Genomic DNA, 25,220 nt, shown 5'->3' with positions numbered 1-25,220 from the left:
CTAATATCTGAAAAGAAAAAAACGACATATGTACAATAAAAAAAGACGTATGCACAATAAAAAAAGACGTATGCATGATAAAATAGCTTCAAGTAGTTATGGTACTACTTGAAGCATAACTATTAACCTATTTATGCTTTCATTCAGGAAAAAAAAAAAAAAAACTTATGCTTTAATTGTTTATTTGACTTATAGCTATTCAATTTTCATCTAATTATTTGATTTTAATTATGGGCACGTGATTGAATTTTGAGACTTTGAAAAATATTTAATTCTTCTAAGGCCATGAATCCAAATTGAGGTGCAAAGTTTAATTCTTTTTTCATTAAAAATTATATGGTTAAATTATGTATTTAACTAATGTGATGGGTGTGATGGCCGGGTGTTAGTGAGTTTATAGTAAATTAGGGTCAGCCAGTTCTTAGGGTTCTAATTAATTGGAGTTTTCTTAGACCAAATAATAGAATGGCTCATATGAGGGACTATTTTATAAAAGATGCTATTTGCACACCCTTCTTAAAAAAAAAAATATCAAAGGGAAAATGTAATGACCCGACTCAAATTTCATGAGAAATCTAAATTTTTATTTGTAATGGCCATTTAGAGGCGTAGTGAGAAAATAAATTGTGAGACTTCGTATTTTTTTCAAAAGTTATTTTAAATATTTTGAGAATTTATTTGGATTATTTTGGGGAATTATTTTGAAAATAAAAAGGTTTTAGTTTAATTTTTTAATTTCTGTTTTAAATTGGGTTTGACCCAAAAGTTGATTTTTAAAATTAGTGGGCTTTCGTCTTCGACTTGGCACGTTGAATAGGTCTCAAGCCCACGAGTTCGTAGACACGTAGCATGCGTCGATCCGAGTTACGGTTTGAGAGATACGGGCAATTGAAGCGAAGGGCAATTTTGTAAATTTACAGAAATGAGTTTTAAAAACCCAAAGTCAGTCTCCCTCTCACATTTTTTTTCTCTTCCCCCCCCCCCCCCGCGACTTCTCTGGGGCTCTCTAGAATTTTCCTCCCCGTGCACACGCACCCCCTCCGAGACACCATCGCCGGCCACCCCCGCCGACTTCGACCTCCGGCGAGCACCCCAACGCCGACCACCCCCCCCCCCCGAGTTCACTCTCTTTTTTCTCTCTCTCTCTCCTCTCTCTTCCCCTCTGTGCGCGCAGCACCACCACTGGAGGACAGCCTTCGACCACTGTCCCAGCGACACGAGGCCACCGGCGTGACCCCTGTGGGCCGGCCGTCCTCCCTCGAGCTCCCCTCCGCCGATCGGTGCTCCCTCGAGCTCCCCTCCGCCGATCGGTGTGCCCTCGAGCAGAAAACAGCCGGAGAAAACTCCCCCAGCCGCCGGCTTCTCTTGCCGATTCCGGCCACCTTCGAGCTCCGATCAAGAATTTGGTTAGTGGGTTTTCTTACTTTCTTAGTGGGCTTTAATTCTCTTAAGTTATTGTTGTTACATTTTGAGCTTAAGTGGAAGTTCGAATTTGGGGAGTGTAGGGCCATTTCAGGTTGCTTTTATTCTGGTTAAAAGGGCTATTCTTGTTGTTTTGTTTAACAAATTCTATTCCTAGGAACCCCAATTGTGGTTTAAGATTGAAGGATTGAATGGGTTTGAGGGATTTGGCATTTCTTGGCTAAAAAAATTGTTTTAGGGCAGTCACTTTGGGCGACACTTTCAGTAAATTCGAACCCCATTATAAATTTATAACTAAGAGATTATTAATGGACAAACTTGGTGTGAATTGTTGGTTTTGGATGTGTCGATTATTGTTGGAGAAAAACGAAGTTATTTTAGAACTAGTTTGAGACTTTGTTAATACAGATTTCACTCTAGGACGAGTTTTCCGATCGAAGTGAGCCTCAAACAAGTTTCTTTTTAAGTTTGGGATTTGTTTTAGATCTTTGGGTGAAATTAGGTTCAGCCAGACAGGTTTTTGGGAATGGATTTGGGAGCGTTTTATTTTTGGGAAGCGATTTATCTAACAGTGGTGAAGAATGTAAGTTGGGCTGAATGTTTAGGTTCACACACGCAGTTTATATTTTCGTTGAGCCGAACCAAATTCTATAATTATTTGCGTGTATTATAGGCAATATCAATGAGGCTCAAGACAATTCGACAGAGGATCAACGTTGATTTCGCACTGTGAGTGGACATTGTTTTATAAATGTTTATGTTTCTAGATGATTTTGATTTCATTGATTTAATGGTGAATTTGAGTTGAGAATTCTTATTTAAACCTTCTTCAAATGATATTCTGTTTGAGACGTTGTGATTTGAGGAATGACACATGTTTGATGAGTTGGGTTGTTAAAGGGAATTGTGAAAAGAGTATTTAAAAAAACTGATGTGTAAATGCACTTATTGATCGATCGAGCCTGCCTGTGTTAAATGCACGGGATTGTGGCCAGGATACGAGCCTGCTCGTGCGGAGTGACCCCCTCCGTACGAGATTATGGCCAAGATACGAGCTTGCCCGTGTGGAGTGATCCCCCTCCGTACGAGATTATGGCTAGGATACGAGCCTGCCCGTGCGGAGTGACCCTTCCGTACGAGATTGTGGCCAGGATACGAGCCTGCCCGTGCAGAGTGACCCCTCCGTACGAGATTGTGGCCAGGATTTGAGCCTGCCCGTGTGCGGGATTTGTGGCCAGGACATTGTCTACAGTACGAGTAAGAGTATAGTGTGAATTTTAAGTATAAGTGTTTTGAGATATCAGTTTACAAAGATAACTTCGGTTCAGATTTGATATTTTTCATCTTGAACAGTTTTATTACCTTTTAAGTATATTGAGATTTATTTGAGATAATTTTCGAAAATGGATTGCGAAATGGTTTTGAAACTGGGGAATTGCAAAGAACAATTGTGAGGTCTTAGAGATTTTTATTTTAAGACTTCTAAAAGGATAAATAAATTTTATGTTTCGTTTTCTTAACTCGTCCACTCACTGAGTTTGTCTCACATTTTCTCTGTTTGTTAATTTTTTCCCCAGGTAGTAGCTTTGGTGGAGGTCGAGCCAATCACGTCGAGGCATATACGTCCATATCCTTACTCGACCTTGTAAGCGCCATTTTCATTGTGTAAAAAAATTCCTTGTAATAGATTAGTGGCTCTGATAATCACTTTTAAATTTTAAGATGGTTTTTCTTTGAAATTGTTGGGTCTGAGACCCTTTTTGGTTGTGGTAGAGGTAGCTGATGATTTAGAAATGCTTTAACAAGTTTTGAAAATTTTTGGGTTAGTCCATTTTCAGGGGAAGTTCTGCCGAATTTTCGGTAGGATTTTCCTTGATTTTTGGACTCCACAGGACCTCTCTGGGTTTTAGGGTGGGATCTGGGGGCGGTCCTGTCAGAAAAGACCCCTCTCTCTTTCCCTCACCCAAAGTCCAACTCCATTTTCTCTCTTTGTACACCCTCATCAACAGACAAAAAAAACACACACATACACCAGCCCCTTCTCCTCCTTCACCCCGACCACCTCCCTCATTCCTTCCCTCTCTCCTCTCTCCCTTTCTCTGTATGTGAAAAAGTCGAGTTGCACACCTTCCTTCGTTTCGCCTGCAATACCAATGGCCGAGCACATCGCCTCCAGCTAGCTCCCCATCGCTGAGCACAACAAGTCGAGCCTCACCCTTCTTCTCTGAGCTATCCTGCGACGCTGCGCCTGTACCTGCTGCAACCACAGCGAAGCACCACTGCCAACAAAAAAATCGCAGCTGGTTCGTCGGCTACATGTCGAATGGGTCGTGGATCTTCGGTGGGTGACTGCCAAAAGAAACTCAAATTTTCGGCGGACCAATGCCAAACGAAGGAGAGAGCAAAGAGAGAAATGGAGGGAGGAGAGAGGAGGGGGTTGGGGGTGGGGCTCGGGTGCTGCTCACGGTGGTTTGGTGAGGGGGGAGGGGATAGGTGGGTCGGGTGAAGGAGGGGAGGTGGTCGAGGTGAGGGAAGGGGAGGGGGAGGGGCTGAGTGTGTGTGTTTTTTTTTTGTCTGAGAATGATGGGGTGTATGTGTCTTTTCCCTTTGATTTTTTTTTTTTAAAGAAGAGTGTGCAAAAAGAAAAAAAAAAGTGTGCAAATAGCAGCCTTCAAAAGCTATTAGATTAGCCCAATAACACATATTTATATTAACAAAAACCTCATCCATACCCATTTTATAACCCAGTACCATATTTTAAATTTTAAATTTAACAAAAATAAATAAATAAATAACCCACAAAGCTTTTCTTCATCCACCGTCTATCACCCTCACCCCCTTCCTCTCTCTAACACACTTTCTTTCTCTCTCACACATACACAGCTTGTGAGGAGATCATTTGGGGTAGTGTGTGAGTAAATATGGGTTTATGCTTAGGTTATAGGCTTATAGGCTTATAGCAATGGTCATATTGAATGCTTAAAAGGCCTTTTATGACAATGAGTTTCTTGTTTGACTTCTAAATCTCATATCTCCAAGGGAGAAAAAAGAAAGCTGCTATTTGCATACTTTTTTTTTTTTTTTTACACTCCCCAATCACTTAATTAGTGAATTTACCTTAAAGCCCCAATGTGAAAAGACCCTAAAGGACAAATTATTTACACACCCTATCTCTCTTCTCTATTCTCTCCTCCATCTTCAGGAAGACCCTGCGCCTACCTCCCATCTTCTCTTTGACTTCTCTCTCCTCTCTCTGGCTTTTCTCTTCGGCGACAACCCCGACCCTTCTACCCTAACGCAGCCCCTCTCTCTCTCTCATCTCACCCAAGTAGACAACCAAAACTTAAAAAAAAAAAAAACAAAAAGTGCAGCCGTTCAGAAGTACAGTACCGAACATCAAGGAAACAGTTCGAAAGTATAATGCTGAACAAGCGTGAAACCGTTCGGAAGTACAATACCGAATATCAAGGAAACCGTTCGGAAGTATAGTGCTGAACAAGTGTGAAACCGTTCAGAAGTACAACGCTGAACACTTTCAGTCATGTTCGGCAGCTGACTGCCGAATTAAAAGAACAATTTTGGTCGGTTGGTCGCTGGAGCTGGTGTGAGACCCCGTATTTTTTAAAGATTTATTTTAAATATTTTGAGAATTTATTTTAAGGATTTTGAGAATTTATTTGGAAATTAATTTTAATTTTTGTTTTAAATTGGGCTTGACCCAAAAGTTGACTTTTAAAGTTAGTGGGCTTTCATTTTTGACTTAGGGCTTGTTGAGAAGGTCTCGAGTCCACGAGTTTGTAGACACGAAGCACACGTAAATCAGAGTTACGGTTTGGGTTTTACGGACGTTCAAAGTCGGGGGCATATTTGTAATTTTCACTTAAATGGTTTTTAAAACCCAAATCACATCTCTCTCTCTCTTTTCTGATTTTTTTTTCTCTCTTTCTCTCTCTCTCTCTCCCCGACTTCACTCTCTCTCTCTCTCTCTCTCTCTCTCTCTCTCTCTCTCTCGAACCTTCCTCCCCGCGCACACACCCCCTCCCAGCCACCATCGCCGGCCAGCCACCGCCGACCTCGACCTCCGGCGAGCACCCCGACGCCAACCACCCTCCCCCGAGTTCACTCTCTCTCTCTCTCTCTCTCTATCTTTGCACTCTCCCTCCCGCGACACCAGCAGGCTGGGTTAATTTTTCCGGCCAGTTTATCTGCGACCCAAGGTTGCCGGCGTGCAGCCCTTGTGCCGGCCGTCCTCCCCAGCCCAGTCTTGTACCTCGCCGCCACTCCTCGACAACGCAACAATGCAAAACAGAAACGGAGCCACCACCGACGATTTGATTTTTTTTGGCCAAGACATGACACCGGACCTACTGGGCTTTGTTCCCCTCGTCATGGTGAGTCCAACCATGGTCTCTGTTCGTCCAGACGATGCTCCACGACAGAGCAATGAGCTCGGGAAGCCAAGCCAGCCGCCGGCTTCCGCCGCCGTTTTCGGCGACTTTTGACCGTTGACCCAGTTACGAGAATTGATCCTTGAGGTTCGTGCCGCCGCTGCCACCATCGGAACCATCACTACTTTTGGCGGCGGGTTAGTGGTTGTTTGACCCAATTCCGCTCAATTGAAGTCCTAAGAACCTTTATAGGTCCTTCTGGTACACGGGCTCGGGAAATCTCATTCTTAATGCCGTTATGCTGCCGAATTTGATATCCGAGCAATGGCGCCGTGAAGGGCATTTCGGTCATTTCACGTGGTTGCACTGTAAGTGAAACTTATAGGATTTTAATGTAGAGTAACGTCAGTGAATTGTCTGTTTTGTGTGTTTGTTGTTATATGTTAGAGAAGGCTAAGTGTAGGATTTAGATCATGAGAATGAATTGATGAGGATTTGAGACTAATGAATTAATTGGGAATTATAGAGTTGCCCTGAGAATAGTTGCTGAATTAGAGAAGAAATGCTTATTGTCAAGGTTAATGGATGATGACTAGGCAATTATTATACAGAATTGATCGAATTAATTTTTGAGGAAGTATTAGTATGATTTGAATGGCAAACAAGTGAGGGGTCGTGAGTAGAAATCAATTTCGGAAAGGATTCGGTATAGCTCGGAGTAGACTGTGAGTAGACTTTTGGTTTCCGAATTGTTTTGCACATTTTAGAATTCAACTCTTTTCTTGATTTAATTGAGTATAGATAGTTTCTGAAAATGATTTTTGGCATTATTTTGGGGAAGTTTTATTATTGAATTTTCGTCCTTTGAAAATGATTTGAATCTAGCAGCTTTCATGATTTGAGAATGATTTTATTTAACGGATTTATTGAAAAATTATATTTTCAGTTTTTATCTGGATGAGTATTCCTGAGATGGTTTATTGAGATATCCAAAAGCAGTTTCAAACCGCCATATTAGTACCCCCCTCAGCATGTATAGAATTGCTCTGCACTCGCTTAGAGATGACTCGGCTGTGTATGACCAGCATTTGCTCTGCACTTGCCCAGTCGGCGGTGTATGACCAGCATTATGTATTGCTCTGCACTCGCCTTGAGATAATTCAGCGGTGTATGATCAGCATTTGCTTTGCACTTACCTAGTTGGCGGTGTATGACCAGCATGACATATTACTCTGCACTTGCCTAGTCGGCGGTGTATGACTAGCATCACATATTGCTTTGCACTTGCCTAGAGATGACTCGGCAGTGTATGACCAGCGGTTCTCCGGGTACTAGTGTGGCGTGAGGTTTCAATTGTGGAGTATTTTGAGAAATGATATTTCATTCAGCAAACATTTTAAATGATAGTTCCAGTAGGACATTACGTTTTATTTCATACATTTTAATAGTTTTACAGTTTGAGAGTATTATTTGTTCTTCAAAGGTCGATTTACAGTTTTGAGATGATTTAAAAATGAATTTGAGAAATAGTTTTAAAAAAAGGGGATTTTAATGAGCGATGTGAGTGAAATTAGATAGTTAAATTGTTGCTTTGCTTGCGTGTATGCATTTGTTTGCTAGGAATTTGTTTGGCTAGGACTTGGTAAAGTCTAGGCTTGAATCTTTGAGGATGGAAATGAGGATGATTATGCATTGAAGTTATTAATTAGGATGTGAATATTGAGGTTGAGGTTAATAGTTGACGATTAGGCAATTGATTGGCTAGAATGATTATTATTATTATCAGTGGGATTTGATATGGATACAGGGAATTTTGATTATCTTGATGCTTGGATCATTGGTGAATGAAATATTATGTGATTGGATATTTATTATTTATGCTTTGATGTTATTATGGATAATTTATTGAGTATGGAAATTGAGGAAATTATTGAGGTTAGTTAATTAAGTCTTTTCACTCATACGAGCTCTAGTGAGCTTACCGGGTTGTTTGTTTGAATGACTCGGTGTACCATGGATATGGTGCAGTGTGGTTATTTGTGTTTTGCAGGTTAAGCAGGCTGAGGAGGCAGTGATGAGAAGTCGAGGCAGTGGGACACACTTTGTTTTGATTAAATGTTTTTATACGGAGGTTTTACATAAATATTTTATTTGAAAGAAATTTATTTATTTATATTTATGTGCATGGCTCAAAGGAAAGATAAAACAAATTTAAAAGGTTGATATTTCAGTGTTTTTATGGGCTCGAGGTTCAGGGCGTTACAACTGGGGTGGTTGCCGGAGCTGGACAGAGACAAAGAAAGGGAGAGGGAAGGGGATAGGGAAAGGTGGTCGCTAGAGCTGGAGCTGGACAGAGGCAGAGAAAGGGAGAGGGAAAGGGAGATGGTGGGGTGGTCGCCGGAGTTGGACAGAGGCAAAGAAAGGGAGAGGGAAAGGGAGAGGGTGGGGTGGTCGTCGGAGCTGGACAGAGGCAGAGAGAGGGAGAGAGAGAGAGAGAGAGAGAGAGAGAGAGAGAGAGAGAGAGAGGTGGTCACCGGAGGGGCAGAGAGGGGGTGGGGTGGTTGCCGGACCTAGACAGAGACAGAGAAAGAGAGAGGAGAGAGGGAATGAGAGAGAGAGAGAGGGCAAGGGAAGGGAGGAAATGGAGGTGGTCGGGGTAAGAGGGGGAAGGGGAAGGGGAAGGGCAGAGGCAGGGTGGGGTGTGTGTTGTCTGAATGGGTTGGGTGGAGTGTGTATTGTTTGAATGGATTAGGTGGGGTGTGTAAGAGAAATTTGGTAAGATTAATTAAGTTGAGATATTTTGGTAATTAAAAGGGGTGTGTATATGAAAAAATTCAATTTTAAGAAGAGTGTAAAGGTGTGAAATAAGAAAAAATGAGAAAATAGTATGCAAAAAGAAAAATAATGGTGTGCAAATAGCAGCACTAAAAAAAAAAAACAACAGGTATTTGGTTCATGCAGTAGATAAGAGTTCACCCGATGCGCCAAATTCATTTTTCTGGCAAAAAAACAAAACTTCTAATTAATTTGATTAATGAATTTGGTGATTTATTTGTTAATCATTATTCCTAATCTGACTCTAATTTAATAATAATTAAGTTAATCATATTATTGGGAGTAGGGGGAAATGTCTTCATGCAATCACTCTCTCATCTCATCAGCACATGAACACATACAGTAGCAACTGTCCTCCTCCTCCAAACCAAGAACAATAACAAAGAAACCGAAATGGAAAAAACAGCCCAAAAAATCGACTCAGAATACGGGCGTGTTCAAGAATCAACCAAGGCCTACAGTGATGGTTCCGTTTGTGGGTACGACTCGCTTGACCACCTCCTCCGCGAAAATCTAAAACCCCATCTCTTCCAGGTCACATTTCTTAATTTTCTCTCTGTTGGGTTCTGATTTTGGTGCTTTTGGTCACCGATTTTCATCGATTTGATTGATTCTTCGTGGGGTTCGAGTCCTCTGAAGTCAACGATTTTCGGTCTGAGTTTATTTTCATTTGATAATAGCAATATGACAATTCTTAACGAATTTGTAATTTTGGGTTTGGAGGATTTGGGTTACAGATTTATTAGGTAATTCAAATGGACATTCGGATTGTACCCAATTAGGAAAACAAGAAGATTATTGCTTTCAATTAGAATTTAGCTTCTTTCAAATTCTAAAATTACATTGAATTGCAATTTTTTTTTTTTTTTTTAGAATATATAATAGAAAGTTTCTGTATATGACAACTCTTAGATATGGCACATGATTAAATTGACAACTTTCTCTGTAATTTTAAAATATAGAATGCTAGTTCGGCTGGTTGCTAACTACGAAAGAAATTTGTAAAAATAGCTATGTAGATCATCTATTTCTCATTTCTGTTAGATTTGTTTATGAAATGTTTTTCAGATTTGCCTGATTCAGTTCAAAGGGTCCGTAAAATGTTGAAAGTTGCGACCTCAGTTTCATTTTTCGTTTGGGAATTGAATTTCTTCGCACTGAAACCTGATTGATTTGAAAGTCTTGCAATTTCCATGAATACCAAACCAATTATATTTCTACCTTGTTAATTGGTGTTATTTCTTATTTGCATTGATCAGATGCAGATGTATTATGACATTTTTTATGGTACAATTAACCTTTTTCAGGAAGTCAGCCGTATTCTTTTGGGTCTGAATCGCGGAAAGCCACTTGAAACAATTTCTGTCCCAGAATATGCTAAAGCTCTCTCTTCAGAACATGATTTTGACCTCCAGGTAGGCATTTACTTTTAACTGTTGTCCAATGATCTGCACTACCAAGCTCAAGCCAGCAGTCCACAATCAAGGGAGGTCTGATACAGGGCTATCAAAGTCCTTTTTAGTAGGCTTGGATGTTTGTGACAGTCACAGAAAGTGTTTGTAGGAAAAAATGAAAAATCTTTCTGAAAGATAAAGCCTTATTGAAATGAATTTCTGATGTTCAGTTATTGCTTTTAACACAAACCAGCCCATGATTTCCCTCCCTTCAGTCAAAGAAGGTTACAACTGCATAACTATAAACTAACTAATTGATCACTAATTGAGAGCTTTTACATGTTCCTCTGACAGCCTAGTCTTAGAATCTCTTTGAAGTATTCAATACTATGCCTTATCTTTTTGTGTTTCAATTAGTTTCTAAAGAGATCTTTGCAACACTAAGGTTTGCTTGCATTCCAAACATCAAATAGATACAACTCATAAAGCATGATAACTCTAACATGTGCTACTATGAAGCTGTTTATATGTCATATATATGCTTCACTCCCATTTTATTTATTTACACATTTTACTTTAAGCTCAACATAAAAATTCCGAGTCCAGTCCATTACAAAGAAATAAAATTTTCATAATAAAGCCCCATAAGACTCGTCCATTCCAGATTTATTTGATTTCTGAACTACCTTCTAGTGACCCGTATAACCACTATATAATTTCCAAAATACCACACAATGAAGCTTTCATTTTTTACACCTGTGTATCTTCCCTATTGTATGTCCTTAATCAATTGCTACTATCCTATTGATTATTCTGAATTGTTGATCTATATATTCTTTCAGGCTTTCTGCTTTCTTGCTGAGAAAGAGTTGTTGAGAGAACCTCGAATAGTTAGGGTTGGTCTCATTCAAAACTCTATAGCTCTTCCGACTACTGCCCACTTTTTGGACCAGAAAAGGGCTATCTTTGATAAATTAAAGCCAATAATTGATGCTGCAGGTGATTCAGGAGTCAACATATTATGCTTGCAGGTTCGTCATGCCCTCTTGCCATGCTGCATGAAACTCTTTTTTGTTGACTTTATACTGGTGTCTGATAATTTCAAGCACATCCATTTAAATTTAATCCAGGAAGCATGGACGATGCCATTTGCCTTTTGTACGCGGGAGAAGAGGTGGTGTGAATTTGCAGAGCCTGTAGATGGGGAATCAACTCGATTTCTCCAGGATCTTGCACGGAAATATAACATGGTCATTATAAGTCCAATTCTTGAGAGGGATGTCAATCATGGAGAGACTCTCTGGAACACTGCTGTCATAATTGGAAATAATGGCAACATAATTGGCAAGCATCGAAAGGTAAAATCAGTATATCTGTTAGATTATTTGTTAGTTGCATACTTTTCTGTTGAAGGCATATTGACAAATGATAGTGGACAGAACCATATACCAAGAGTTGGGGACTTCAACGAGAGTACGTATTATATGGAAGGAAATACTGGACATCCGGTGTTTGAGACAGCTTATGGAAAAATTGCTGTTAATATATGTTATGGAAGGCACCATCCTTTGAATTGGTTAGTGTTTGGCTTGAATGGCGCAGAGATTGTTTTCAATCCTTCCGCCACTGTTGGTGAACTTAGCGAACCGATGTGGCCCATTGAGGTGATCTGTTACCCATCTCTTTTATTTTCACGGATTACTGCTTTGAGATATTTTCTCTTATAACTCTGCAAACCTGTGTGGCCTCAGTAAGATTACTTTTTACTCAATCTTCATTTTATAATCCACTCTTGTGCAATATAGTTCTCTCTGATTCTTTAAAATTCTGCTTTCAAAATGAATTATGATGCAACGGACATGGCATATATGGAGAGGAAATACCTTTAACAGAAGCCAAGAACTAAAGTTTTTCTACCACACTAGGAAAGAAGTCTTTTTCTTCAAGGCAGATTTCCCTTGGTATCTTAATTGGGCTTGTGATTATAAATTTATCAGTCTATTGGACATGAGCCATTTGGCGATTTGCACAAACTTTATGAAATGGGTGAATGTACAACTTTTATGTTATGCTGCTTGAATTATCTAATACTAGCTATATACCAAAATATATGTAATCGTCTAATAAATTGTATGACATTTTGTATGCAAGTCCTGGATGAAGATTTCCTTATTTTGCTTCCCAGTAGTCAATTAACACCATTGGACTGTTCTGTTCTGCAGGCTCGTAATGCTGCAATTGCAAATAATTACTTTGTTGGGTCAATCAACCGTGTAGGGACAGAGGTTTTCCCAAATCCATTCACTTCAGGTGATGGCAAGCCACAACATGCAGATTTTGGGCATTTCTATGGATCCAGTCATTTTTCAGCCCCAGATGCCTCATGCACTCCTTCTCTATCCCGCCATAGGGATGGGTTGATGATCTCAGACATGGACCTCAACCTCTGTAGGCAGATAAAAGACAAGTGGGGATTCCGAATGACTGCTCGTTATGAGTTGTATGCAGACGTGCTTTCTGGTTACTTGAAGCCGGATTTTGAGCCCCAAGTCATTTCTGATCCCCTGTTACATAAGAAGTCTTCCTAAGTTTTAGTTACAAGTTAGATCGCAGCCTGAAAGATGCAGTTAAAAAGTAAAATTGTGTGCAACAATTTCTCATCAGTTGATAAATAAGCATGGGGTTTTAATATTTGTAGATATTTGTTTAATATGCAGTAAATATTGTAAGAAAAAAACTTATAAAGGAAATTGAACCAGCATTTTCATGAATGTACAGGTTAAACACCTGCATGTTTTCTTGTAAGAATGCTCATTTTTCTGGTAGTTTATCTATACTATAATAAAGTTTCTTCCTAATAGGTCACAAACCTAAGCTATAATAGGTTGAAACTGAAAGTGTTCCACTCAATTCTATCAATCAACCCAATTACCAAAACCAACCATTAATACATAATATTTTCGATAAACACTTGAAATGATGACCATAACTATTTAATTAACGGTTAAATGGTTTTTGATTAATTTAATTTTTTGTAAAGATAATCCTTCAATGGAGACCAAGAAAATAGATGCTGATCATCAAAATACAATGTGGAGCGGACTCCACAAGAGATTCCTTATAAATAGGCATATATATATATATAAAGGAAATTACAGATTTGGTCCACTTATTTTATACCCAGTTCAATTTTAGTCCACGATTTGTTTTTAAGTTCTGTTTTGGTCCACTAATTGTTTCACTTGTTCAGTAAAAGTCTAGATTTATGACTTTAAATCCTTTGGGTTGTATTTTCTTCAATTATAATTGAAGTATAAGTTATATTTCATCATTTCTTAGTCATGGGAACCAATTTGGAGTATTATAATATAAGAGAATTGAAATTGAGTGAAATTTGAAAAATTGGCAGTTTCGGGTACCCTACTTTAGGATCAATTATCTTAAGTTTTATAATTTTAATTTGAATGATCTTTATATGATTGTAAAGAAGAGATGCATAGCTTTTAAACAAGTATATGTTTGCTGAATTTGGGTGAGATTTGATAGGATAAAAGGCAAGCTAAATTTGAGAAAACAAATCTGGACCTTTATTGAATAAGTGAAACAATTAATAGACTAAAACAGAACTTAAAAAATATTGTAGACCTAAATTTAACTAGGTATAAAATAAGTTGACTAAATCTGTAATTTCCTCTATATATACATGCTCAATCAGGTACAAACGTCCGCACCTGAATAAAATTATATATATATAGTCCGGTTCACATAAGGATGTCCTTACTTTAAGAAAAGTAAGAACATCCTCTCTTAGTACCACCAGACAATATAGTTTCATAATCGGAACCATTCATATTTTAGGTCCCTTCTCAAACCCCTGTAAAAAATCAGCTAAATCGGTAATTGTTTGGTCACCTAAACTGTGCAAACAAATACAGTCCATCAGATAAAATTGAAATGATGTTTGATATAATAAACTGGCTAAATAGTTTCCGATCTGGCTGATTTTTTGCAACGATAATCTTTAAATGATGTTCTAAAATATAGATAGTTCTGATCATTGAATTGTAGGTCCAAAGAGGATGTTTTTACTTTTTTTAAAGTAAAGACATCCTTACTTGAAAATTTTCATATATATATATATATTTGTATACAGGGGCCTTCCAATAAGGGATCCCCTATGGGGCCCACACGAGTTGTCTTGGGTGGATTCGAACCGTTCATTTTTACATCTTTATTGATAGATTATCCTTGCAAAAAATCAGCCAAATCGGAAATCATTTGTCTATCTAACTTTGATCAAACAAATAGATAAACCAAATATTTTCGATAAAGTTGTTTATTTGTTTAATCAAAGTTAGATACGCAAATGATTTTCGATTTGGCTGATTTTTTGCAAATATGATTTATTAATGGAGATGTAAAAAATAAACAATTCGGATCGATATAAAACGACTCGTGTAGACCCCACAAGAGGGATCCCTCATTAGAACACCAGGAATGAAATTTCAAAAATTTCGACGAAATTTCGCCGAAATTTTCGTTTTTTTGAGGTTCCGAAATTTTATCAAGTATCCATTATTTTTCGGTATTATTTCGGCAAAATTTCGTTAAATTTCGGTTAAATTTCGCCCGAAATTTCAAACTCGGAATATGTTTGTTTTTGTAAAATTTTGTCAAATTTCGTTGAAATTTCACCCAAATCTGCTGTGACTAACACTAGCAACCACAAACTGAGATCTTTCCCCCAAACTCAGATCAGCCCCAAATCTCCCCCAAACTCAGATCTCTTTCTCACTTGGGAGTTGAGGCCATGGAGGGAGGAAGAAAAGAAGGGAGGAAGAGAAGAGGGGTTGGGTTTTCGGTGGGTTTCGGCGGTGGGGGGTGGCGGCAGGGGCGAGATGAGGGTGATGGTGGGCTGGTGATGAGGATGCCGAGAGAGAGAGTGAGAGAGAGAGAGAGAGAGAGAGAGAGAGAGAGAGAGAGAGAGAAGCATAGGGTGGAGTTTGTGGAGAGAAAGGAAAAGAAGAAAGGGGTGGAGTCTGTGGAGAGAAAGGAAAAGTGGAAAACAAAAAAGGAAAGAAAGGGGAAATGGGGAATGGGGGAGCTGGAGGCCTGGAGCAGTTTTACTTTTACAAGTCAAAACAACTTTATTTTTTCCATACAAATCGGAAGTGACTACGAAGCTGCTGTGCCTGCATAATGTTTGTAAACATAATATTATCTTCTTTGTTCCACAACTCTAGATATTTCTCACAAAACCACAATGCTTGGCAAAATTTCCTAGAGGCCTCAAGAAACCATACAATATTAATTCACAAATTTTTTTGTTTTATATATTAAGGGGAGGGAAGGAATTTGTCTAGGGCCTTGTCCAATATTCAGATACCCATCAAACGCTCATTTGAAGGCTCACTCATTTTCCCTGGCCAAAAAAAGAGAAGGCTCACTCATTTTTCGTTAAAAAAAAAAAAATTGTATATGACAATTACACAATTGTGACTATATGCCAATTACAACTTATTTTTGATAATACTTGAGTTCCATTTACAACATAGTCTTTAGACTTTAAGCATAAATGTTAAGCTCTAAATTAACCATTATAAATATTTATAAACTTTATTAAAAATATATAATTATTGAATGGTCACATAGTTGCCACAATTACAGATGTGGTCAACCCTTATCTACGGCTACCATATTCCGACTTTTTGGGAAAAAGATGAGAAATAGAAACTTAGAAAGAGAAGTGAGAAATTCAAAACCACGTGTCCTTCTTTATATTAATTAGTGTGACTTATTACGCAGATGAGTTAGACATGTTTATTGTTGGAGGGTTGGAGGGTTTTTTTTTTTTTTTAGGAGGATTGAATCCTCTGTTTATATTTATTGTTTTTTTTTTTTATAATGGTTCCCAATAAACTTCCTCCTGATTATTAATATAGCAATGTGAGTGATAATGTCTTTCTTTTTTTTTTGGTAAAAGATATTGCCCTTCTTTAATTTTAAGTATAAAATAAAAACAAATAAGTTGGAAAACAAATGAAAAGGAAAGAAAAAAAAAAAAGGTTTAGGGTTGATTGAGGTTTGGGGACTTTGGGCAATTGGAAAGAAAAAAAAAAGTTTCGGGTTTCGTTTGGCCGTTTTGGTGTTTCGTTTAGTTGTTTTTGAACCCTAATATATTTATATATAAAAAATAATTAAAAATATCCTAAATGGCCTAAACACTAATATCCTATACGGCTATACCATATCCTAAACAATATAGAGTATATATGGTTTAGTCTATAAATTATAGAGTATAAAGAGTATTAAGGTATATAGAGTATATAGGGTTTAGTATTAGGATTTAGTCTATAAATTATAGAGTATAAAGAATATACTAATTTTATTTATTCATTATGCTAATTTTATTTAACAGTATTTGTCCAGCGCGCATTATATTAACTTTATATCATATAAAATCTACTATATAATTTGGTTTCTTCAATATTTTTTATAAATATAGTAGATAATATGTTAAATAAACATATGGTCAAGTTTCATTTAAAATTTTCGTATTTTGATAGCAATTTCCGTCTTTTTGTCTAATTTTATCGAATCGAAATTTTAATCAAAATTTCCATCAAAACCAAAATTTTACTCCTTGCCTATATATATATATTCCAGCAACACAGTACATTGTTAAACTCAAGCAATCAAAGCAGCACAGTAACAATAAAGTGCACACTTTTTTTTTTGTCAAAACACAAGATTTTATTCATTTAAACTATCCATTTTATGCTCGATGGACTATCTAGGATGTATGCAAAGATTCTCTAGATGTTCATGCCTTCATGGATGAGAAGCTCACACAAGCCCAATAAATGCACAAAATGTCCTCAAGCCATGTTCTCTGGTTGGCATGATGGCTTGCCATTGCCATGTCTCCTCTCTGTTGGTTTTATTTTTTGATTTTGGTGGTTCTCCATGCATCTACTTCTTTATGCTTTTTGTTTCTTCTTTCACTGGATGATGTCTTTCTGGTGATGTCGTTTTACTTAGGTATAGCTGTTCCTTGTTGTTTGATATAGGGTCTTCTGGTTTTGTATTTCTGTATTTGGTTCTCCTTTCCCCTCTCACACTATAAGTTTCCTTTCGGAAAAAAGAAAGGTAAAGTTGAATTTTTTTTTATAACATTTGTCACGGTTCCGAAGGTTAGATTGCTCATTTCATTTATTGGTTGATTAATTATCGATTTCAGAGATTTTAAGCATCAACAGTTACAAAAAAAAAAAAAAATAATTGCATACAGTAAGTTCATGAGCCAATTCGGACCATCATCTAACCCCATCTACAGAAGAGAAGTGGATCCCCTGCCTTGCTTTCCTACAAAGCTGGTGCTAGGCTCAAATCTGAGCCTTTGAAGACAAAATAGAGAGAGAAAGAGTAGAAATAGAGAGATTGTCTTCAAAGGCTCAGATTTGAGCCTGGTACCAGCTTTGCAGGGAAGCAAGGCAGGGAATCCAAGTCCCTACAGAAGAAAGAAAAGTTGAGTTTAAATACCGAATATAAATTTTTTTTTTTTATATACCAGTAGTTGACAAATTGTTTTTTTAAGTTTATGTACTAACAAATTATGACTATATGAAATCCTTTATGAATCCTCTAGGCCCGACGTGAATTGTCTGTCTTTGATCGGCCTAAAGGATTAATCTAGTGCGCCAAAGCTGGCCCAAGACACCATCAGTTATCAAAAACAAAATTATGACTACATGAAAATCACATATTTGTTACCGTGTGACATTTAATTTATTTCTTTTGTTGTTTATTAATGTTTGAATTTCATTTAGGTTTACAATGTAGACTCTAAACTTTAAGGCCTACATTCGACATTACCAATCTTAAATCTTCGTAAAATTTTTTTTTTTGGTAACCTTGGGTGTCTTGGGTCAATTTTTGAGCATCAGACTAATCTCTTAGGCCGGTCAAAAGTAGACAATCCATGCTAGACTTAGAGGATTCATAAGAGATTTTACCTTCTTTACTGCATAGCTCCAAGGGTCGAACTTAAATCCTAAATTTTAAATCTTAGTAAACTTTTATGTAATTGTATTGTAACAAAAAATATGTGACTATTGAGTAGTCACAACTATCAAATAATAAATAAAAAAAATAAGCATTCGAACGACTGGCCGCTTATAAAGAAATTTCATTTTGTCCCTTTACCTAGTGTACCATTAGCTTAATACCTAAAGTAATGCTGGAATACAAAAAAAAAAAAAAAAAAGGTATATACTTCTGCTCGGTTAACAAAAAAAGTCTCGTAATATTTTGATCTAGATTTTCATAAAAAAAAAAAAACAGGAAAAATATAGAATGCATGGAAATGAAGTGAATTTCATGAGATTGATCCTTGATCCTTATCCCATTGTCAAGTTTGGCCAAAGCCTGTTACCAGCCAGCCACTGCCGTTTATACAAACACAACACACCCAACAATTCATTTCACAGTCACATCCTCTGTCTTTCTCTGAAAACAACGCGTTTCACTCTCACTCTCTCATCTCCAACCACAACTCCAAACATACACCTCTCTCTCTCTCTCTGCTCTTCTCCTTCAATGGCTTCCATATCTGCTTCCACCCCAAGTCCTCACAAGCTCACCTTCCCCAAACCCAAACCATACCCCTCCTCCGTCGCAAAAAGACCATCCTACCCCTCCCCTTCCTCCCAAACCCTCTTCAGGTCCCCCGATTCTCCATCCCTCTGCCGATGCCAGAACCCTTCTTCTTCTTCCTCGGACTCAATCCAGTGGCGGTGGGACTCCGCGCTCCACGACCTCATCAAAACCGCCATCAAACGCTTCGATTCCTACGTCAATTCTACCGCAAAACCCGAAGGAGACGACGCCCAAAACGCACCGTTTCAGCGCCACAACAGGGACAAAGAGCCTGACTGGGACTGGGATCGCTGGCGTCAGCATTTCCTCGAGGTCGAAGAACAAGACCGCCTTCTCTCCCTTCTCAAGGTAGAGCCTTTACATATATATGTATGTATTTATGTACAGTTATAAATGTTTATTTTTATTTTCTTAAATGTGTAAATTTTTGTTGTTGAACAGTCACAGTTGGGTCGAGCTGTATATGCAGAGGATTTTGAGGACGCTGCTAGGCTCAAGGTTGCAATTGCCGCTGCAGCTACAAACGACGTCGTTGGCAGAGTCATTTCTCAGCTCAATGTCTGATTCCTTTTATCTTACGTCTATGTTTATCACAATTCACAAATTAGCGTCTCTCTTTCGCTAACACTTTTCTTTTTCTTTTTTTTTAATTATAAATAATTTCAGAGAGCTATAGAGGAAGAGCGATACCAGGACGCAGCATTTTTTCGAGATAATGCCAGTGCTGGATTGGTGAGTCAACTCAAAAAAAGAAACAAGTTTCTGATCAATAATGTGAATTGTTCTTGGATATGAATTAATACTGATTTTTTTTTTGGTCATGCCATTTAAGTGTGTTTGGCTTATAGAATTTTGACTTGGTACTGATGAAACTGTGATTGGTTTAATTACATGTGGACTTTTGATTGTGGGTGCTAGGTGGGGTGGTGGGCTGGCATTTCAAAAGATAAGAAGGATCCTCACGGCTTAATTATACGAGTAACTGCAGAGCATGGAAGATATGTTGCAAGGAGTTATAGTCCCCGGTGAGTTGTTTTGATTGTTAGTCTAATATAGGGAGTACTGTTTGAACCTCTTGTTTTCTGATGGAAACTATTGGATTATTGGCAACACTAGCTTCTCAACCAAGAACGAATAGGACAAGCTTAAACTTAAGAGTTTAGTTACTTGTTTTTATCATTGTAGGACCTAATGGTTTAACCAAAACAAATAGGAAGACGTATGATAGGCTGAGGAGGCAAACAGTTGATGCATATTAGCATAGGAGAATCCCAACTGAAGAAGGTTAATAAAATTGTATTTTCAGCATCTTCTTGTCCTTCATTCTTTGTGGAGTTTTATAGGTGACAGGGATAACTCTTTTTCCTTTTTCTTTTCTTAACCTGGGATGGCTAGAAAATTGTCTGCAGACAAAATCTGTCTAGTCTATTACTTATAACAGGTGTTTTGAAAGGCGATATCCAGGGCTGCCTCAAGGCGTGATTTGATGCAGAGCAGTAGAAGAACGCCTCAGGGCTCCTTTATTAAGCGGAAATCCCGAAAGGCGTTTGCCTATTTGTAGAGGTGGAAGCCTCAGTCCAATTAAGCCCATTTAACTCACATCTTGAACTGTGTCTTTTGGCTGGGATCTTGAAATTTTTTAAAACAGAAAAAACGCCCAGCCCCTTTTACTTGATATTCCACCCAGAAATATTATCTCTCTACATCATATAGGCAGCTCCTTGAGTTTGATGGATTTCCGGGACCTCCTACACATGCAGACCTAACTCACCCTCTAGTGTAGAGCGGGAAAGTACTTCAATTTCTCTGGTTGTTTCTCACTTCAATGAATCCCTCAGCAAAAATCTGAAAGATCCAAAGCACCAAAATTGTTTTCCGCTCTCTCTGTATGTATAGCTCCTGCTACTTTCCAGAGGTAAGAGAGAGAAAGGAATGGGAATCTCACACAGAATCCTTGAGGTTTGCAGGGAGAGAGAGTTGTGGAGGTAGAAAGTACTTCAATTTTGAATAAGGGGGATTGGTCTATTGGGGTTTAACTTCACCTTGAGAAGTGCTTTTTCCTTTTGGCATACTTTCTTAAGTATGTATGCAGCACTAAAGCAGTGGGAAGTATGCTGCCCTCTAACAAATAGCAAGGGCCCACTGACACTTAAAAGTTATTTTCAATGAAAGTCGTCTTGGAAAAAAAAAAATGAAAGCCATCTTCAGTTTGACCAAAAAAACAATTAAAAGGGTCCACTAACAAACATAATAGAGAGAGATTACCTATACTAAATAAAGTAAGACTCCTAATACTAACTAAAATATGACTCTCATACTACAAGACTTGTAATAAAATTAGAGTTCTCACGCATTTGTCTGCAATTTTATACTAATGATGTTTCTTTTTCTTTTTTTGATAAGAAACACCATTTTCATTAAGAAACTGGAAAATGCAACATAGGGGACACCTCGTCCCCTGTGTAGTAATCAACAATGCAGTGGGAGTTCAACAGAAAAACAGGGAGGGTATTTTATACTCTATTTATAATTTTATATTATATATATATATCTTAATCATAATAATTCGAATCCCAAAAGGCTTACGCCTCAACGCATTGAGGCTTATGCTTTGCCTTGTGAGTAACAAGATGCCTCACCTTATGCCTTCGCCTTCAAATTTTAGTTTGTCTGAGCTGCTGCTTTGTATATGTGCTCGCAAAAAAAAAGGAGAAGAAAAAATTAAATAAAGACATATGCCCTGAATTGGATATGGTAGGAGCATGTATTGTTCTAAACATGTCCCATTTATATCCGTACTACTCAGTCCCTTGGATTGAGATGTTACTGAGTGACTTCCTGTGTCAATATTGGCAACTAGATATATAAATTTTATTTTTTTGGAATTAGATTTTTTAGTCATATATGAAATTTATGAATAATTATAAAGGAAGAGCTTCTTAAGGACCTGTTTATAGTTTGAAACATCAGTGTCTATTGTTCTATCCACAGCTTTTGCATAGCAATTATGGGGAAATGTTCACACTGTTCATAATATAATCATTTCTCCATCGATAAAAGAGATCTTATAAGGAATGTTTATCATGTTTTACATGTGGTAGTTTTTTTTTTTATTCATACATGGACCCACTCTAAGGTTCATTTATTTCACAACAAATAAGACACTTACACGTGTAATGACATATCATTTGGGATCCATTGCACTATTGGTTTTATTTTCATTGTGTGATTTGGTGTGTTGTTAAGACTCCTTTATCATTTATAGACTCCCAGTTCTTCAAAAGGATATTGTCATTCTGCATGCTACTTGTGCTTCCTGTCAGAGGTAACATTCTTTATGAATCTTGATCTTCTCTCAGGCAGCTTGCTACAGCTGCAGCTGGTGTTCCACTGTTCGAAATTTTTGTAACAGTGAATAAGAAGGGTGAATACAGAGAGCAGGTATCTTCGTTATATCTAACTTTGTAGTATAGTCTAATGCATCAAGATCAACTTTCCTACTGGTTGAATTTTAAATATGAGCAGTGATAGGTTTGCATTTTTCCAGTAATTACTTGCTTGATACACAAGTTTATTAGTTTTCATGCTTAGAGTTATACTCTTATTGAGATATTTATTGCTGGGAAAAGATTTTTGTTGGTAGTATTGATTCACTGAAACCTGTTTTTCATAAGCAGATACCTAAATGCATCATTTGCAAGAAGAGATCTTCATATTTGGAACTATATAGTTGGTTGTTGCAGGAATTTTATTGTGTTTTCATTAGTGTTTGATATCTAGTTCTTGTTTAGACTGCAAGCTTTTCCTTTCATATCATTCAATTATTTTTCAGTTTAGTGAACCTTGTTTAGTTTTGACAAGTCATGTGAGTTCCAAATGGCTCCTGGAGTCATGTGCACATGTGCATGTGCATAGTGAGCCCATTTTCAGGACTTTCCTGTTTTTCCATTCTCTTTCATTAAAGGTATGCGACAGCATGTATTTCACATTTTCTTTATGCCATAATTTTCAGGTTGTGTATTTAAAGCGTGGAGGAGTGACTAAGGATTCTCTACAAGTTAGCTCCAAAACATTGGATGCAACTAGCAGCTTGAATCCTTTAGATTCCACTGAAGAAAAAGATGATTTATTTGTTGCGGGTAGTGAAGATGCTGAAGATGTTGATGATGGGGATGATGGTTCTGATCTTGCTGAGGCAGACTCTGGATTTCAGAGTATCTTGAGAGATATGATTCCTCACGTGAGGGTCAAAGTTTTGAAAGTGACATCACCAGGGAAGGTAGACAGAGATCTCATATCTAAAGTGATTGAGCAGATCATTGAGGAAGATGATGAAGACAAGGATAATGAAATAGAAAATTCAGAAGCTGAAGATGACGATAAGGTTGAAGGTGACCAAGAGGCAGATGTGATTGAACTAGATGCTGATCCTGGAATTATTCAAAGTGCAGAGCGACAAGAAATTGCTGTTAAATTTGTTGTTGGTGGTCTTGGGCATAAAATGTCAGGCAGCTTGCCTACTAAAAATTTGCTCCGGGTACCTGCTAAAATAAAGAAGAAGGGACGTTTATCATTTTCCTTTACTATTGAGAAAGATATTAGCCAACTGGATACCCGTGGAAAGGAACGGTCTTTAGAAGATAAAAAAGTTAAAGTTGGAAGTCAACGTAGTGTTGATAGTGTTATGTTTGATCTCGCTAAGTTCATTGGTAAAGAGAAGATACCATTAAAGGTTAGCTGAATTTTCACAGTAGAATGCAAACAACGGTAACAACCTTTCTTTTACCAAATCTATCACTGTTCATACATTGCTATTTAATTTTATGGTTTATATCAGGTACTCAAAGATGTTGGCGAATTAATAAATCTCGCTCTCAGCCAGGTTCATAACCATCAACCACTGTCAGGATCAACTACTTTCAATCGCATTGAAATGCCAGCTTCTCCAGATCCTTTAAATGGTCATTTTCCACAAAATTTTGCCTTATCTTTACATCACTTTTTGATGCTATACATTAGCTTCTCATGGTTAATCATCCTGTTTTGTTTCTAGAATTCTTTAATGCACTTGATTTATTCTATGTGAGACCTTAAGCCAGCTTCCCTTGAGTGTACTGAGAATAGGTTCATTTGTCAGGACTTTATATTGGTGCACATGGGCTCTACACCTCCGAAGTCATTCACCTGAGACGTAAATTTGGTCAATGGAAAGAGGATGTTGGGGCTCAGGAGCCTTCACAACTTGAGTTTTATGAATATGTAGAAGCCTTAAAGCTTACTGGGGATCCTTATGTACCGGCTGGCCAGGTAATTTTTGATATCTGATTATTTTCTAGCTTCTTAACATTGTATGGAAATAAAACCTCATGGAGAATTTTAAGGGATCTGCTAGTAATACTAATTTCACCTTTTAGGATATTGTTTCTGAAACATGTTATTTAGACTTGGTCAACTGGAAGCCAAATTTCTCTGTTTTTCCAAAGTGCCCCCCTCAACTTTGCCATGAATAACTAGTTACCTAGTTTCTCTCAAACCTTGATGGTACCTTATCAATTGGTTTTTTCAGGTGGCATTCCGTGCAAAGGTTGGGAAAAGATATCAGCTTCCTCATAAAGGGATCATACCAGAAGAGTTTGGAGTGGTATATCTTAACTTGTTAGATTGAATTTTTCCTGACAACTTGTATCAACTTTCTTATTTGTGTGTCCACCCGGCACGTTTTTCTTGCCCTTTTATTGAAGAGGTTTTTGTGCTTTTTTGGAAACTAAGGTTGCTCGATATAAAGGGCAGGGGAGGCTTGCTGAGCCAGGTTTTCGCAATCCCCGCTGGGTCGATGGTGAACTTGTTATTCTTGATGGGAAGGTTCTACGTTTTTCTTTTTTTTTTGTACTTCTTTCTTGTGTTTTAATCTCAAATAGTACTTCATTCACCATCTCCAGAATGGATAGTGACTACCATATATACCTTTTTTAAATTTTGCAGTACATTAAAGGTGGACCTGTTGTTGGGTTTGTTTATTGGGCCCCTGAGTATCATTTCTTGGTGTTCTTCAATCGACTGAGGCTTGAAGAGTAGATTCCCATTGTACATAATGTTGAAGATTGTTGATATTTTTTGTTTGAAATTTTGTAGGGTAAGTTGCTTCTCATTTAAAAATATCTATTTAAAATTTTACATTGTACAAAATAATGTAAATTTACGGGGAGATATATTTATTGAAATTTTGGAGTAATCTTGCAAATGTTGCCATTAAATTTTCTGCCATTCTACTCTCCACTTGGTCATACATATCTTGTTTGGTAAGGTGATCTAATGGCCCTTCTCCTAAAAGTTGCTTGCATATATATGGAGTTTGCTAAATTCCTGTGGCAATACTTTTCTACAATGAATCATTCTAATTTGAGTTTAAAATTAACTTCTGGATACCAGATGTGGGATAACATCAAGTGGGTGCTGGATATGATTATAGTGGGGTTGTAGATGTCAGAAACTTATAGTAATCAGATTAACTTAAGGGAAAAGA

The 25,220-nt window shown here is 37.6% G+C and overlaps 2 protein-coding genes across 2 annotated transcripts; both read left to right on the top strand.

The window, feature by feature from the left end:
• Positions 1-8,958: 8,958 nt before the first annotated feature.
• Positions 8,959-12,810, top strand: BETA-UP (beta-ureidopropionase). Its single transcript, XM_086253795.1, has 6 exons — positions 8,959-9,179; positions 9,953-10,060; positions 10,882-11,070; positions 11,170-11,397; positions 11,479-11,703; positions 12,262-12,810. The coding sequence occupies exons 1-6, from the start codon at positions 9,039-9,041 to the stop codon at positions 12,625-12,627; spliced, it is 1,257 nt and encodes a 418-aa protein (XP_086109921.1). The 5' UTR covers positions 8,959-9,038; the 3' UTR covers positions 12,628-12,810.
• A 5,644-nt stretch (positions 12,811-18,454) lies between these two features.
• EX1 (UvrB/UvrC domain protein (DUF3506)) lies at positions 18,455-24,929 on the top strand. Its single transcript, XM_086254885.1, has 11 exons — positions 18,455-19,045; positions 19,139-19,255; positions 19,364-19,429; positions 19,616-19,722; positions 22,057-22,138; positions 22,710-23,429; positions 23,535-23,658; positions 23,835-24,004; positions 24,264-24,338; positions 24,467-24,559; positions 24,680-24,929. Exons 1-11 carry the CDS (start codon positions 18,638-18,640, stop codon positions 24,770-24,772), a joined length of 2,055 nt encoding a protein of 684 aa, XP_086111011.1. The 5' UTR covers positions 18,455-18,637; the 3' UTR covers positions 24,773-24,929.
• Positions 24,930-25,220: the final 291 nt, after the last annotated feature.

Source organism: Dryas octopetala, chromosome 8, assembly GCF_963921425.1.
Source record: "Dryas octopetala chromosome 8, drDryOcto1.1, whole genome shotgun sequence".
NCBI classification, from domain to species: Eukaryota; Viridiplantae; Streptophyta; class Magnoliopsida; order Rosales; family Rosaceae; genus Dryas; species Dryas octopetala.
This window is presented reverse-complemented; position numbering and strand designations above follow the sequence as displayed.

Excerpts from the sequence above, each read along its gene's own strand:
- BETA-UP (XM_086253795.1), top strand. The coding sequence starts at position 9,039 with ATGGAAAAAACAGCCCAAAAAATCGACTCAGAATACGGGCGTGTTCAA. Across the intron at positions 10,061-10,881 it reads AACATGATTTTGACCTCCAG|GCTTTCTGCTTTCTTGCTGA; the intron begins GTAGGCATTTAC and ends ATATTCTTTCAG. Across the intron at positions 11,071-11,169 it reads TCAACATATTATGCTTGCAG|GAAGCATGGACGATGCCATT; the intron begins GTTCGTCATGCC and ends AATTTAATCCAG.
- EX1 (XM_086254885.1), top strand. The coding sequence starts at position 18,638 with ATGGCTTCCATATCTGCTTCCACCCCAAGTCCTCACAAGCTCACCTTC. Across the intron at positions 23,430-23,534 it reads AAGAGAAGATACCATTAAAG|GTACTCAAAGATGTTGGCGA; the intron begins GTTAGCTGAATT and ends GGTTTATATCAG. Across the intron at positions 24,560-24,679 it reads TTGTTATTCTTGATGGGAAG|TACATTAAAGGTGGACCTGT; the intron begins GTTCTACGTTTT and ends TAAATTTTGCAG.